The following is a 12,449-nucleotide window of genomic DNA, read 5'->3' as shown; positions in this document are numbered from 1 at the left end:
AGCCGAAGTCGGATGCTAAACCAGCAGAGCAACCCAGGCTCCCCAAGGCCTGCCTCTCTACTTTGCATAGCACCTTCACATATTGGTCCTCAAGCCATGCTGTCCTGAAAAGCAGGACATGTGCCATCACTCCCAATACCCTAAGGAAAAATCAGAGGTCAGAGAGGCTCCTCACATGGCCAAGATGACACAGGGTCAGCAAGAGAACTGGGGTGGACAGCAAGTTTCCTGGTTCCTGGTCCCGTGCTTCTTCCTCTGTAAGCTTTCTTGCTCGGCCCATAGAGAACCCCAGCCAGGGTCTTCCCACAGGAAGACGTGGGAAGGTGGGTGGCATTAATGCCACAGCTCTGTCCTCCCCAGAAGCGAAGCGGCTCCTTTGCCTGGGAGAAAGCACGGCCCGCATCGTCCACTCTCCACCAGCCCCAAGCTGTCTGGCCTGCTCTCATCCACCTTCTCAAAATCCCTGGGAGGAAGTTCTAGATCACAGTGAGCCCTAAGGTCATCCTCTGCAGTGCCGTGGGCCAGCCTAACCCCTCGGCGGGGTCCCGGCCACTCGGTGCCCAGCCCTACACCACTGTTGCGGGGGCGGGGGGGGGGGCGGCCCACGGGACCTGCATGTCTGTCCTGCTCCTTGCAGCCAGGAAGGCAGCTCCTGCTCAACTCCTCTGGCCACAGGAGGAGTGTGTCCACAGGAAGCACCTATCCCAGCGCTGGCCTGCCTCCCCTCGGGCAGCCCGGGGCCCTAGCAGTGCTCCCTCCTCTCTTCTCTTGCCCCAAGGTCCTTCCCTCAAACACCCACTGTCCACTCTGCTTGTCTAGCCTATAAAGGGCATCTCCATGCCTCGCTCCTTCTTTCTCCCAAAGTCCACCTCTAGACTTACCTTCTCCAAGGGCCGCTCGGTGATCTGCTGCCCCCAACACCAGCTGCACCAGCTGCTCAACACCCCCTGGGCCATCGTGTCCGCTATGCAGGAATCACTTTGTCCCCTCGGACACATCACCGTGGGAGAGGCTTCCCCGGGAGCGGCAGCAACAAGTGCTGTCTGGGTCTCCGACTAGACTGTGGGGGCCCGGGGCCTGGGGGCCATGCCTTCCAGGCCCTTTGCGTCCTCTGAGAAGCTCTCCGGGTGTCTCTTCTGCTGGGCTGGGCACCCACTCTGCCTGGCGGGAAAGCCTCGGGTGACGCCTAGCCCGGGAGGTCTCAGAAGGGTTTGCAGGCTCAGATAAGGCCCGAGACTCCTCTCCCTTGAACGGCCCAGCACTTTACCCCACACTTCAGACTCCTGGGGACCCCATGGGGCCAAGGGATGCCTCGTTCAGGCATTCTCCAGCTCTCAGCGCCCTCCCCACAGCACCTGCATCTCAAGGCTGAGGCCCAGAAGGGCACAGAGCCCTAGAGATCATTGAGATTCTCACTCATTACTGAAGCCTCCCAGAGACTGCTAAATACCTGAGAGTCACCAGAGGAAATGTGTCTGGAAAAATAAATTCCACCATAGAGGCGCCCCAGTGACAGATGCCTGTGCAAACACCACCAAAGCAAACAGGACCCCAAGGCAAACAGGCCCCCTTCAGTATGTTAAAATACTTTCCTGGCTCTTTTTCAAGGTTCATTCCCTCAGGTGGCCCTATGCCCTGTTAGGGGTTCCTAGCCCTTATCTGCCATCTTATTTATGCCTCTGAACTGTGCACGAGCCGGACACCTTGGATTGCTCATACACCACTTCCATTTACTCACAAGTCAGGAGGATCCCCATTCTTGAGGAAACTGAGGCTCGGGAAACTGAGATGTCACACACATACAGGGCCCATGCTGGGCACTTCAGCTTGCCCTGATACAATCTGCCCATCTGCAGGGGAGTGTGCAGACCACCTCTTACGTACCAGGAATCCGGGGCCAGCACGTCAAGTGAAAGGCCCCAAGATTCCAAACTTGATGCTCCTCCCCTAGTTCCCCAGAATTGTCTCGCTAGGAGAATCCGGCAGGCCGTGAGGTCATGCCCAAGGTCTTCCTGGTGGCCTTGGTATGCACTAATCCCCAATAACAGGCGCTTCCTGACTGGTGAGTGAGCCCAAACTCTGGCCCAGGATGAGAACAAAGCTGTCACACCGAACTGGCTAAAAATAATAAAGGATGTACCCAGTGGCTTCAAGGGGAACAGAAGAGCCCTGGAATGTGGCAGGGCCAGACCAACAAGCTTAATTCTTGGCCACCTGGTCGATGGCTTGGGCTGGGTCCAGCCTCCAGACTCACAGTTCTCAACGTCCCCAGTACCTCCAGATCAGAGATGGGAGTATCTAAAGTGCAGACAGTTTTGCTTTCACTACGAGACGACCAAACCCTCATGCCATGGGGTTCAAGACACTGCAGTGGTGTGAGCAGACCTAGCTAGAAATCGCAAGACCCCAGGCCTCCTCCAACTACACTACCCCCTCTAATCACCTTGGGCAAGTCACTTTCACCTCTATGATTTTCCATCAGAAAAAACGGCAATAATGAAAACTGCCCTCTTGCCCTCCTACCAGCAGGCAGAGGAGCGCCACGACACCGGGGACCACTCAGAACACAGGCTTCGCACAATTCCCGGGTGGCAAACCAGGATGTTAGCCCCGGCTGCCCACCGTATATTACTGCAGAAAGCGGCACCCCCCACCATGGCTCCCGAGGTGCCCACACGTGTGTTCTGTGACCAACAGTGATCACACCTGGCATCTGCACAGGTCTGCGCACTTTCCAGGTGTTTCCACATCCATTCTCGAATTGGTTCAATGAGCAGAGAGAGCAAGGCAGGAATCATTTACCTGCCAAATAAGGAAACTGAAGCCCAGACAGGCTTGATGGCTACCACGGCACTTCTCAAGCTAGAAGAATCTGTTAAGGATAATGGATTCTAGCCTCCTAGTCTTACAGATGAAGACACTGAGGCCCAAAGGCCACTGCTTTAAATGCAGAGTGCCTCTGTCCAGACTTTAGACATAAAATTCGCTGTCTAGCAGAGCCCTGTCCAACAGAAATACAATGCAAGCCACATAAGTAATCTTAAACTTTCTAGTAGCCATATTAAAAAAAACAGGTAAAATTAACTTTAATAACATTTTATTTACCCACTATACCCAAAATATTCCCAGAGGTAAACAATGTTTTTAAAATTATTAATGAGCTATTTTATATATCCTCTTGTCACACACAGTCTTTGAAATCTTGTCGCCCATCTCAAATCAGACTCACCATATTTCACGGGCCCAGCAGCCACACAGCGCTGGTGATACTGTCCTGGGCCGCACAGTTCCAGCATCCTTGTAATGGGAGCCTTGGGCAATGACTTCTTCAGGGGTCGCTGCAGTGGACTGCTTGGAAGTGCACAGCCTGGACCACAGTACTGTTCACCCATGCGTGGCATGATCTGCCCAGCAGTGTCAGCCAGACTTGTGTCCCTATCCTAGTCCTCCTGCTTTCTGGCCACCAAGATCATGTCAACTCCACTTCCTGAGGTTCTCTGGCCCCATGTGTAAGATGCAGGAAGAAATGCCTACACCCAAGCTGGCTGGAAGGACTCAACTAAATCAAGTGTGTGGAAGTATGTTGTAAATAGAACAGAACTCTGCAGAGGTGAGGTGGTGCCTTTATCACAGCGGTGGCCTGGGTCTCCTACTCCACTCATCCCACCCACCCAGAAGGCACCAGGAGACATCAGAGAAATGAGGTCATATTGACTAACGTGGCTGAAAGCAAACCCCAATCAAGGAAGCCAGCTGTTCACAGTGTGGCCAGGCAGAGGCTAGGAGAGAACAATCTTATGACACACATTACAGGAGCATTAGGGGGTCCTCTTGTAAATGCAAACAAGGATGGGGGAAGAATAGAAATAGAAAGGGTACATGGAGAAATTTGAAAAACAGGGGAAAGCCCTAACATTTCACTGTAAATGACTTTATTGGGCCAATTTCCTTCCCAAGCTGAGGGAATCAGTCAACACTCAGCAGGGGAAGAGGGGATGGGGGGGTGGGTAAGGGAGAGAAGCAAAGCCAATGTACTGGGGCTGGGGGAATGGGGAAAGAGAGACAGGAGCCTGGGGAAGCAGGGGGTCCTGCGCCCAGCTCTGCCCCATCTCTCTACCTCCTTGGATCCATTGCCCTACACACCAGAATGTGAGTGCTGGGTGGGGTATGGTGGGAAGAACATGGGCTTCCGAGTCAGGGGAGCCGGTGGTGTTCCTGTCCCTGTTACTAATGAACTGTGTGGTTTTTAGCAAGTCATTTTGCCTCTTGGGGTTCTTGGTTTCCTCATTTCTTTTTTTTTTAATAAATTTTTCTTAATTTTATTTTTTAAAGAGAGAGAAAAAAACACGTGTGGGGGAGAGGCAGAGAGAGGTGGGTCAGAGGATCTGATGTGGGTTCTGTGCTGATAGCAGAGAACCTGATGAGGGGCTTGAACTCACAAACTGTGACATCATGACCTGAGCCTGTCCAACGCTTACCCACTTAACTGCCCAGGCGCCCCTTGGTTTCCTCATTTCTAAATGGAGACAATGCCTTTCTCAAGATGGACAAAGTCAAGGGCTCTCCCAGCAAGGCTCCCAGGCATATGCCCAAGAGAAATGAAAGCCTACGCCCACACAGGGAAAACACGTACACAAATGTTCACAGCAGCGATATTCTAGAATGGAAGTAACCCAAATGTCCATCAGCTGACAAACGTATAAACATACTGTGGTATACTGATACTATTAACTATTCAGCAATGAAACAATGATACAGGCTACCTCAAGGCTGAACCTTGAAAACATACTGCTCAGTGAAATAAACCGGACACCAAGGCCACATATTGTATGGTTTCATTTATGTGAAATGTCCAGAAGAGATAAATCCATTAAAAAAGAAAGAAAGTCGATTAGTAGATGCCAGGGACTGGGCAGTGACTGCTTAATGGGTACAGGGTTTCTTTTGGGGGTGATGAGAATGTCCTGGAATTAAATGGTGGTCGTGGTTGCACAACCTTGTGAATGTACTCAAGACCACATTGTACGCTTTAAGGCAGGAAGTTCAGCAGTATGTGAATTACATCTCTTCAACAATAACGGGGCTCTACCATCAGGCTCAATGGGTCTGCATGCTGGCTCTTCTATTCACTATCTGAGCCTCACAGTCTTTACCAAAAGTGGAGATCATGAGCAGCAACCCCCTCACAGGGGCACTCTGGGGACGTAATGCCTTTAGCACACGACCTGGCAGGAAGCGTTGGCACCGACAGGCACTGCATGTTGGCTTCCATTAGTATTGTTACTGGTGATTAAATTAGATCTGTGTTAGGAAGAAGGCGGGCCCCTGGTAGGCATTCGATTCCCTCTAAGGTCCCCTCCAGGTCTCAACGTCTGCAGCCAGTGACCAGCCCCGGAATGGGATCAACACGTGATCTGACATTTTCTGCCTCGGAGCAGGGACCAGCGCCTGTTTGCAAAGCGCTGGGCTGCGCCCTGCCCATCTCAGCTTTCCTGCCGTGGGGCACTGCCACCCTCTCCTTTTCCGGAAGACAGCGAGAGAGGCTGCAGGCCCAGTGTTCTCCAGCAGAGCCAGTGCCTTCAGGAGACTGATAAGCCAGCCCCGCCTCCATCGGGTCCACCCAGGAAGAGAGAGGGTGTGCAGGCAGCACACGTGCATTTGTAACTCCTGGAAGAGTTCAAAGGACTCCCACACCAGAACAAGCAGGGCCAGGGGGAGCCCTCACCGCCTCTCCCTGCAGCTGGTCCTCCCCTCCTCGGGTCAGGTCACCTCCGCTCACAGCCAGAGCTGTCGGCTTCACTCCCAGACACTCTACAACAAGGGCTCTGCCTGATAAGGTAAACTGGGAAACAGCTAATTTTAAACTCCGCTGGAATGCTGTAACGTGAATGGAAATAAATGACTGGGAAGAAACAGACTCTTGAAAAAATGAAACACTCTACTAAAAATGTTACAGGTTTGACTGTGGGGGGGGCAGGGGGCGGTGCTGGGGGAGAGTGGTGTGCAACAGCAGGAACTTGTACAAACCTCTGATGGGAATAAAAAGTGGCAGGACCACCGGGGATGGCGATTTGCCAAAATCTCTTTCTTTTTATTTTTTAGCATTTATTTATTCTGAGGGAGAGCGAGACATAGTGTGAGCAGGGGACAGGCAGAGAAAGAGGGAGACACAGAATCTGAAGCAGGCTCCAGGCTCCAGGCTCCGAGCTGTCACCACAGAGCCCAACATGAGGCCTGAACTCATGAACTGTGAGATCATGACCTGAGCCGAAGTTGGCAGCTTAACCGACTGAGTCACCCAGGTGCCCCCCCAACTTGACAAAATCTTGAAAGTGAGAAGGTGCACACACTCCTCCGTCCCAGATGCCCAGCCCAGAACCCAGAGAAACACACACGTGCGCTGATGGAGCTGTTGCAGGGAGAGCCACCGCGGCACTCAGTAACATGAAACATCAGAAACCCAAATACCCATCAAAAGAAGAGATTAAATTATAAGCTGTGGTGTGTGCACACAACGTATGGGCGTGCAGCAGGGTAAATCGATGAAACAGAGATGTACGGGGCAACACAGATTTGGAGCAACACGGAAAAATCCCAAGTTCAGAATGTTGAGTTAGAAAAGGCAAGTTGCAAAAGCATACGCACAGGATAGCATGATTTACAACAGCCAAAAGCCACATAAAGTAACACTATATACTGTTTATAGATACATGATATATAATGAAAGTATAAAAACATGGATGGAAATGACAAACATCAAAATCAGGACAGAGGCACTCTCTGGAAGGAGAAATGGATGGGATGGGAGATGGAAACATGGGGGTTTCAGCTCTGTCTCTAATGTACTAGTAACTGTGTCAGCTACTTCTCAAGCTAAGTGGCAGGGACACAGGTGTTTGTTATTTTAATCTCAACATTTTTATGCACCTCAAATATTTCATAAGATCTGACTCATACACGTTGACTTGTAGGGGAGAAGATTAAAATATAGATTCCAAGTTAATTCATTAAAATCAACAAAGATGAGGAAAAATCAACAAAGATGGGTTTTTCTCCTAAAGGAAAGAAGCAGAGGGAGTAAAAATAGCCTTCTGGAAACAGCTAAAAGAATGAATGAATGACTACTTTAAAAAGAAGAGCCTTCTGGACTCCATTTCAGATTTCCTTAAGACCTTGAGAAAGTCATGTCTCTCTCCACTGGACCTCCAGTCCCTGTTTCTAAATGAGGAATAAAATCCCTGCTTTGGGTCAGTAGCACAAAGGCCTGCCCAGGGGAGGAGCTGCAGGGGGGAGGCGCTACTCCAGGACACTCAAGGATACCAATACTTCTTCCCCAGACAGTTTTGAAAAATCAAATGAAAGCATACACACACACACACAAACATGTTACTATCCACGTGTGTGTTGGCAGATAGATCGATCGATCGAACGATAGATCTCACACACACACACATACACACACCTAATTTCCGATATGACAGCCATAAAATGTTCTAGAATGCTCAGAGATACCAAACCACTAAAAAGAGAGAAAGCAAAGCTACATTTTGAGAACTCTGTTTGACTCTCCCTCACAAAGTTTCTAAGTATAACATTCCCATTTGTACATCTACAGCCTGGCTTCAAGCCATATTCCTAAGCTGGTGATTTCCCACCCATGATCTGATCACTGGCCCCCATATGCTCTCAAAGCATTCTGTGCTTTGCACTTATCGTTAAGACAGCAAATCATTATTTATGTCCCAGAAGAGAGACCATTTCTACCAAGCGTAGAGTTGTCACCCTAGCCTAGCACAGCCCTCTGCACATAATAAAGGACTCGAACATTTTCCAAAGACACCACTGAGTTTCCATGATCAGACTTGATTCCACGGGCCCTCCAATCAATAAGCAGGTGCCGGCAGTCTGGCCACGACGGCTTCCTGGACTCTGAGTTGTATGGTTACCTCTCTGGACCCTCAGGGGCATCCCGGGCATGCTGGGAGCTGACTCCATCCAGCAGCCGATTCCATCAAGCAGGGATCCCTGACTGCAGACACACACGGAGACGGTACCAAATCAGTCTTGTTAGGAGAGAGCTGCCCATGTTGTCTCGGGAACACAGCAGGAGCGTGGGAGGCCAGCGCAGCATGGCCAGATGTGAAAGTCCCTTGTACCCACCCGCTTTCCCAGTTTATTCCCTCACGAAAGTCCCAAATTATCAAACCAAATGAAGTGTTGGGGCTTCTCTCCGGGAGGGGGTGGGGGAGAACTCCAGAGAACACTCCATGTAGAGGGAACAAGGGTTATGAGATGCAGATGCACCAAGGATGAGGCTTTGACCGGAAATTTGTATAACACTAGATCGAAAGGTGTCTCGGGTATTTTTCATGCTTTTCTAACTCTCCTTGAGCAATAAGGAAAGGGAAATATTTTTAATGCTTGCTTTTGCAGCTGGGACACATGTGGTGAGAAACTAAACCACGGGCAGCCTCTCTAAGTGGTAAGCATACTCTCCCCCACCTTTCTGGGCCAAGCACTCCTGGGTTCGGCTGTTGGACAAAATCGAGATTTGTTGGACAAAGGAGATTACTTAGGGTCACAGGGATCCCACTCAGAGAAAACCCACTGGTGTTTGCTCACCATTCTGACAACCTTGGAGGAAAGGAAGCTAGTCCTTCTTCTTCTTTTTTTAAGATTTTTAGTAATTCCTTCACTCAATGTGGTGCTCAAATTCACAATCCCAAGATCAAGACTCACATGCTCTCCAGACGGAGCCAGCCAGGTGCCCCTGGAAGCTAGTCCTTCTTAAAAGGCCAAGATCTGCCTTGCTGGACTCCTCTTCCTCTCCCAAACAAAGCACTATGCAAACCTTCACTCCCCTCCAGGCTCCTAAGGGCTAAGCCAAATGGAAAAAGCAGGCAAGATGACAGGCATGTTAAAAGTTACTTGGAGGTCAAAGGACCCAGCCTCTGGCTCAAGAACTAGCAGAAGGCTGGGATCTTGATGAATGGAATCTTTCACTAGCACACATGTGCCTCCCCTCCTCCTGACAGCACTAGAAGAGTAAAAGGCAAATACAGGTCTTGTACTTATTTCAGCCCAATGCCAGGACACACTTTTCCCAGCACCCCATTACCCAACATCATGCAGATACAGTCTGGTAAGTGGGGCTCCACAGTGGGAAGCCAGGCACTCGGCTTGTTTCAACCCAGGATGTACTTAAGAGACTGAATTAGTGACATGTCTCCTAGGCAATGAAGAGAGAAATGATGCCCCTCTTCACGATCACCTCTGTATCCTGAGCAATCCCGCAAAACCTTCCCTGGCACCATTCCCTTCTCCTTTCCTCTTACCCCCAGGCCAGAAGACAAGAAAATGAAGGAAGGTTAGTAAGGGATGCCAGGGCTGTCTCCAGAACCCCAGAGGCTGCCTAGGGCAGAAGGGCTGAATCATCATGACAACCCACGCTGACAGGTTAGCAGGGTGGGAGGCTGTCTTCACTGGGTCCCCACTGGGTCGCAGGGAGGGCCCAGTTTGGGCAGGAAGAACAGGGCTTAGACTCCTGCACCCCCACCCAGCCTTTTCACAGTAAGCAGTGGGTAGGAAGGGCTGCTCTCTAACAAGTCTTAAGTCCTGGGAGAGAAGATGAATCCCCCAGCATTCAGCATCTGCACCGGTGGGAGTGGGGAAGGCTGACCAGGTCACTGGAACAGGTGTCCACTAGGCTGTTAGGAGGCCCAGAAGCTTCCGGGAACCACACCCCTGGATGGCTATGCAGTGCCGCCCATCATGCAGGCCAAGGTGACCTTCTGGCAAGAATACACACATACACACATGTACATATACACATACACAAACACACACAGGATATCTGAGTGGCTCGGTTGGCTAAGTGTCCGACTCTTGGTTTCGGCTTAGGTCATGATCTCACAGTTCCTGAGTTCAAGACCCACATAGGGCTCTGGGCTGTTAGTGTGGAGCCTGCTTGGGATTCTTTCTCTCCCTCTCTCTCCCCACCATTCTCTCTCAAAATAAATAAATAAAGTTAAAAAAAAAAGAATATACACAAACACACACACACGGAGAAAGCAGTGTAAGATGTCCTATGTGGGGTGCAAAAAAGCCATCTAGTTCTTAAGACTCTCCTTGGCAACAATACTATCTGGTAGAAGTGTCGGCCTCAACACTCTCCTCCGGGAATGTTCTGAGGCCAGAAGAGGACAGGGAGGGAAGGTCAGAATCACACTCTAATAGCCAGAAGGATGTGAGGACCAACTGATTCAGAAATCACACACTCAGATGTTCTAGGAGCCTGGTGGACAGAATTCGAGGCAGGTCACCACAGCGAGTAGAAGGCCCTGGGGCCACACTCAACACTGAGTGCCCGAGAAAACAATCCTTACTGAGTACAGTCCAAACCTCAACCAGCATAGCGCCCCCCCACCCAGGCCATGCAGGTTGGGGGGGTTGTAATGACTGGTGGAAGCTCACAAGGGTCATTTGGGTCCCCACCCCAGTGGTCTGCTGTCTCCAGCTACAGAGCTCCCCACGTGCAGAGGGAGGGCTGGGAACTCATTCCGCTGCGAAACAGGAAGAACATCAAGATGCACACCACCACTGAAGGAAACTTGTAAAACACGTGCTGGTATCCACAGTTCCAGAAGGAAGGTCCGCCGTGCTGCACAGCAGTGAGCACGAGCCCTACCATTTGGCAACTCTAGACTCACTGCTGCTCCTAGCTATGAGGGACGGTGGCGGATTTCCAGGCCTGTCTCCTAATTACCCTACTCTGGTCCCCACTGGGCACAGGGCCCAGGATCCAAGCAGCATCCCCAGGGCCTTTGTCTCAGCACCTCCCCCTCAGCTGACTTCCAGGAGGAGCCCGGTCAAGTTCCCCGCGGAGGGAGGGAGGGAGAGACCCACCCTGGCTCTGCCTCTAACTCACCGGGTGACCTTGATGATGTCACTGCCCTCAGCAGGCCGGTTTCCTATTGTGCCTGAGGAGGGGGGTGTCCTAGGTAGACAGGAAGAAGAAGGAAGGAACAGCCTGAGGCTGGCAGGGCAGAAAATCGCTGCCTCACACTCCTGCCTCTCACCTGTAGGTACTTCCCTTGTTTGAACTCCAAAGTCAGGTTGACTTTGCTAGTCCATCCCAGATTACTCCAGCAATAATGTCACCCATGCTGGGCGTGGGTGGGTCAGGAGCCTGTGCCAGGCCTATCCAGTACCGATAACATGGGCGCTTTTCCCTACAGCCTAGGCTGTTTCTTTAAAACATGGTGGCAAAGCTGGGCATCGGGGAGAGATACAGCTTTAAGACCTGCCAGAGGACAGTATTTTATGCTAGACTGATGTCAAAGGCAGCAACCCTTCGGGTTGGGAGACACGTCCATGGGCTAGTACACACATGTCACAAGCAAACACGTTAAGGCCTCCAACCGACTCCAAAGACCAGTCTCTTATTTAAACTCCCTGGGCTAGCTGGAAATTACAGTTTAAGAGAACGGTCATGTAGAGGAATAAAAAATTCCATTCAGACATGCTGCTCCGGACCTGAGGCCTATGAGCAAAGTTTCCGGTGCCCTCCGAACCCCTCCCGGTTCCAGGAAGCCGGGCGGGTCACCCTGTCCTCAGATTAAGGGGCAGCCGCAACAGCTGGTAGAACCGGGGTGAGGGCTTCTCCGGCGCCGTCCGCGGGGAACCCCGAATATGGGATGCCTGGCCTCCAGCCAGCACCCCCGCCTGCTGCGCGCTCACCTCCCCATCGTCTCCGTAATCACTCCGCCGCCCTCGGCGCTCAGAACCTTCCGAACAGGCCCTACGGACAGACCCACCGGTCCCCACACAGCCACCTCCCGGCACGGCCCGGGGGCCCATCTGACATCCACAACCCATCTCAAGGACACTGCAGCAAGCAGCCCAGCCCCGGGGGTCTTCCCCCAACACACACACACACACACGCACACGCACACGCACACGATCCCGGGGAGAATAGAAGGGCGAAGCCTCCTCCCCCCCCCCCCCCCCCCCCCCCCCCCCCCCCCGCCCTGCAGTCCAAGCAGCGCCGGCGTGGGGGAGGCTGGGCGCGGGAGGACGGAGGTGGCGGCGGCGACGAGCGGATGCCGGAATACAGCGCGGCGCGGGCAGAGCGCAGGGCGGCGGCGCGGGCAGGGGCTCACCTTTTTGACTTGGTCATCCTTCAGCTCGGTGAAGTAATAGGCCAAGAGCTGCGCGGCGATCATGCTGGCGGTCGGGGACGCGGGGCGGCAGGCGTGGGGCCGGCGAGGGTACTCCGCAGCCCGGGCGAGCAGTGGTCCTCGGGCGGCTGCTCGGCGTCTCCTCCTCCTCCTCCAGCCGCGGCTCCTCCCCCAAGGCCCGGGAGGCGGTGGCTCGCGCGCTCCCCGGCTCCGCGCTCCCGTCCCCGGCAGGGTGACAGCCGCCGGCCGGCCCACCTCCTCGGCGCCCAT

The 12,449-nt window shown here is 52.5% G+C and overlaps 1 protein-coding gene across 2 annotated transcripts in view; it reads right to left on the bottom strand.

Annotated features, from left to right (window-relative positions):
• The window catches only part of HK1 (hexokinase 1), an 81,156-nt gene that overhangs the window by 55,747 nt on the left and 12,960 nt on the right, over positions 1-12,449 (bottom strand). Inside the window, exon 1 of one of the 2 annotated variants that reach the window (XM_029931806.1) lies at positions 12,162-12,354. The exons of the other annotated variant lie outside the window; for it this stretch is intronic. Within the exon in view, the coding sequence (XP_029787666.1) occupies positions 12,162-12,224 (63 nt within the window). The 5' untranslated portion in view covers positions 12,225-12,354. Of the gene's footprint in view, positions 1-12,161; positions 12,355-12,449 lie in introns of those variants that run through there. 2 annotated transcript variants of the gene reach the window in all.

This window comes from Suricata suricatta, chromosome 2, assembly GCF_006229205.1.
Source record: "Suricata suricatta isolate VVHF042 chromosome 2, meerkat_22Aug2017_6uvM2_HiC, whole genome shotgun sequence".
In the NCBI taxonomy this organism is placed as follows: domain Eukaryota; kingdom Metazoa; phylum Chordata; class Mammalia; order Carnivora; family Herpestidae; genus Suricata; species Suricata suricatta.
Note: the sequence above shows the minus strand (reverse complement) of the source record. Positions and strands in the feature narration are given on the sequence as shown.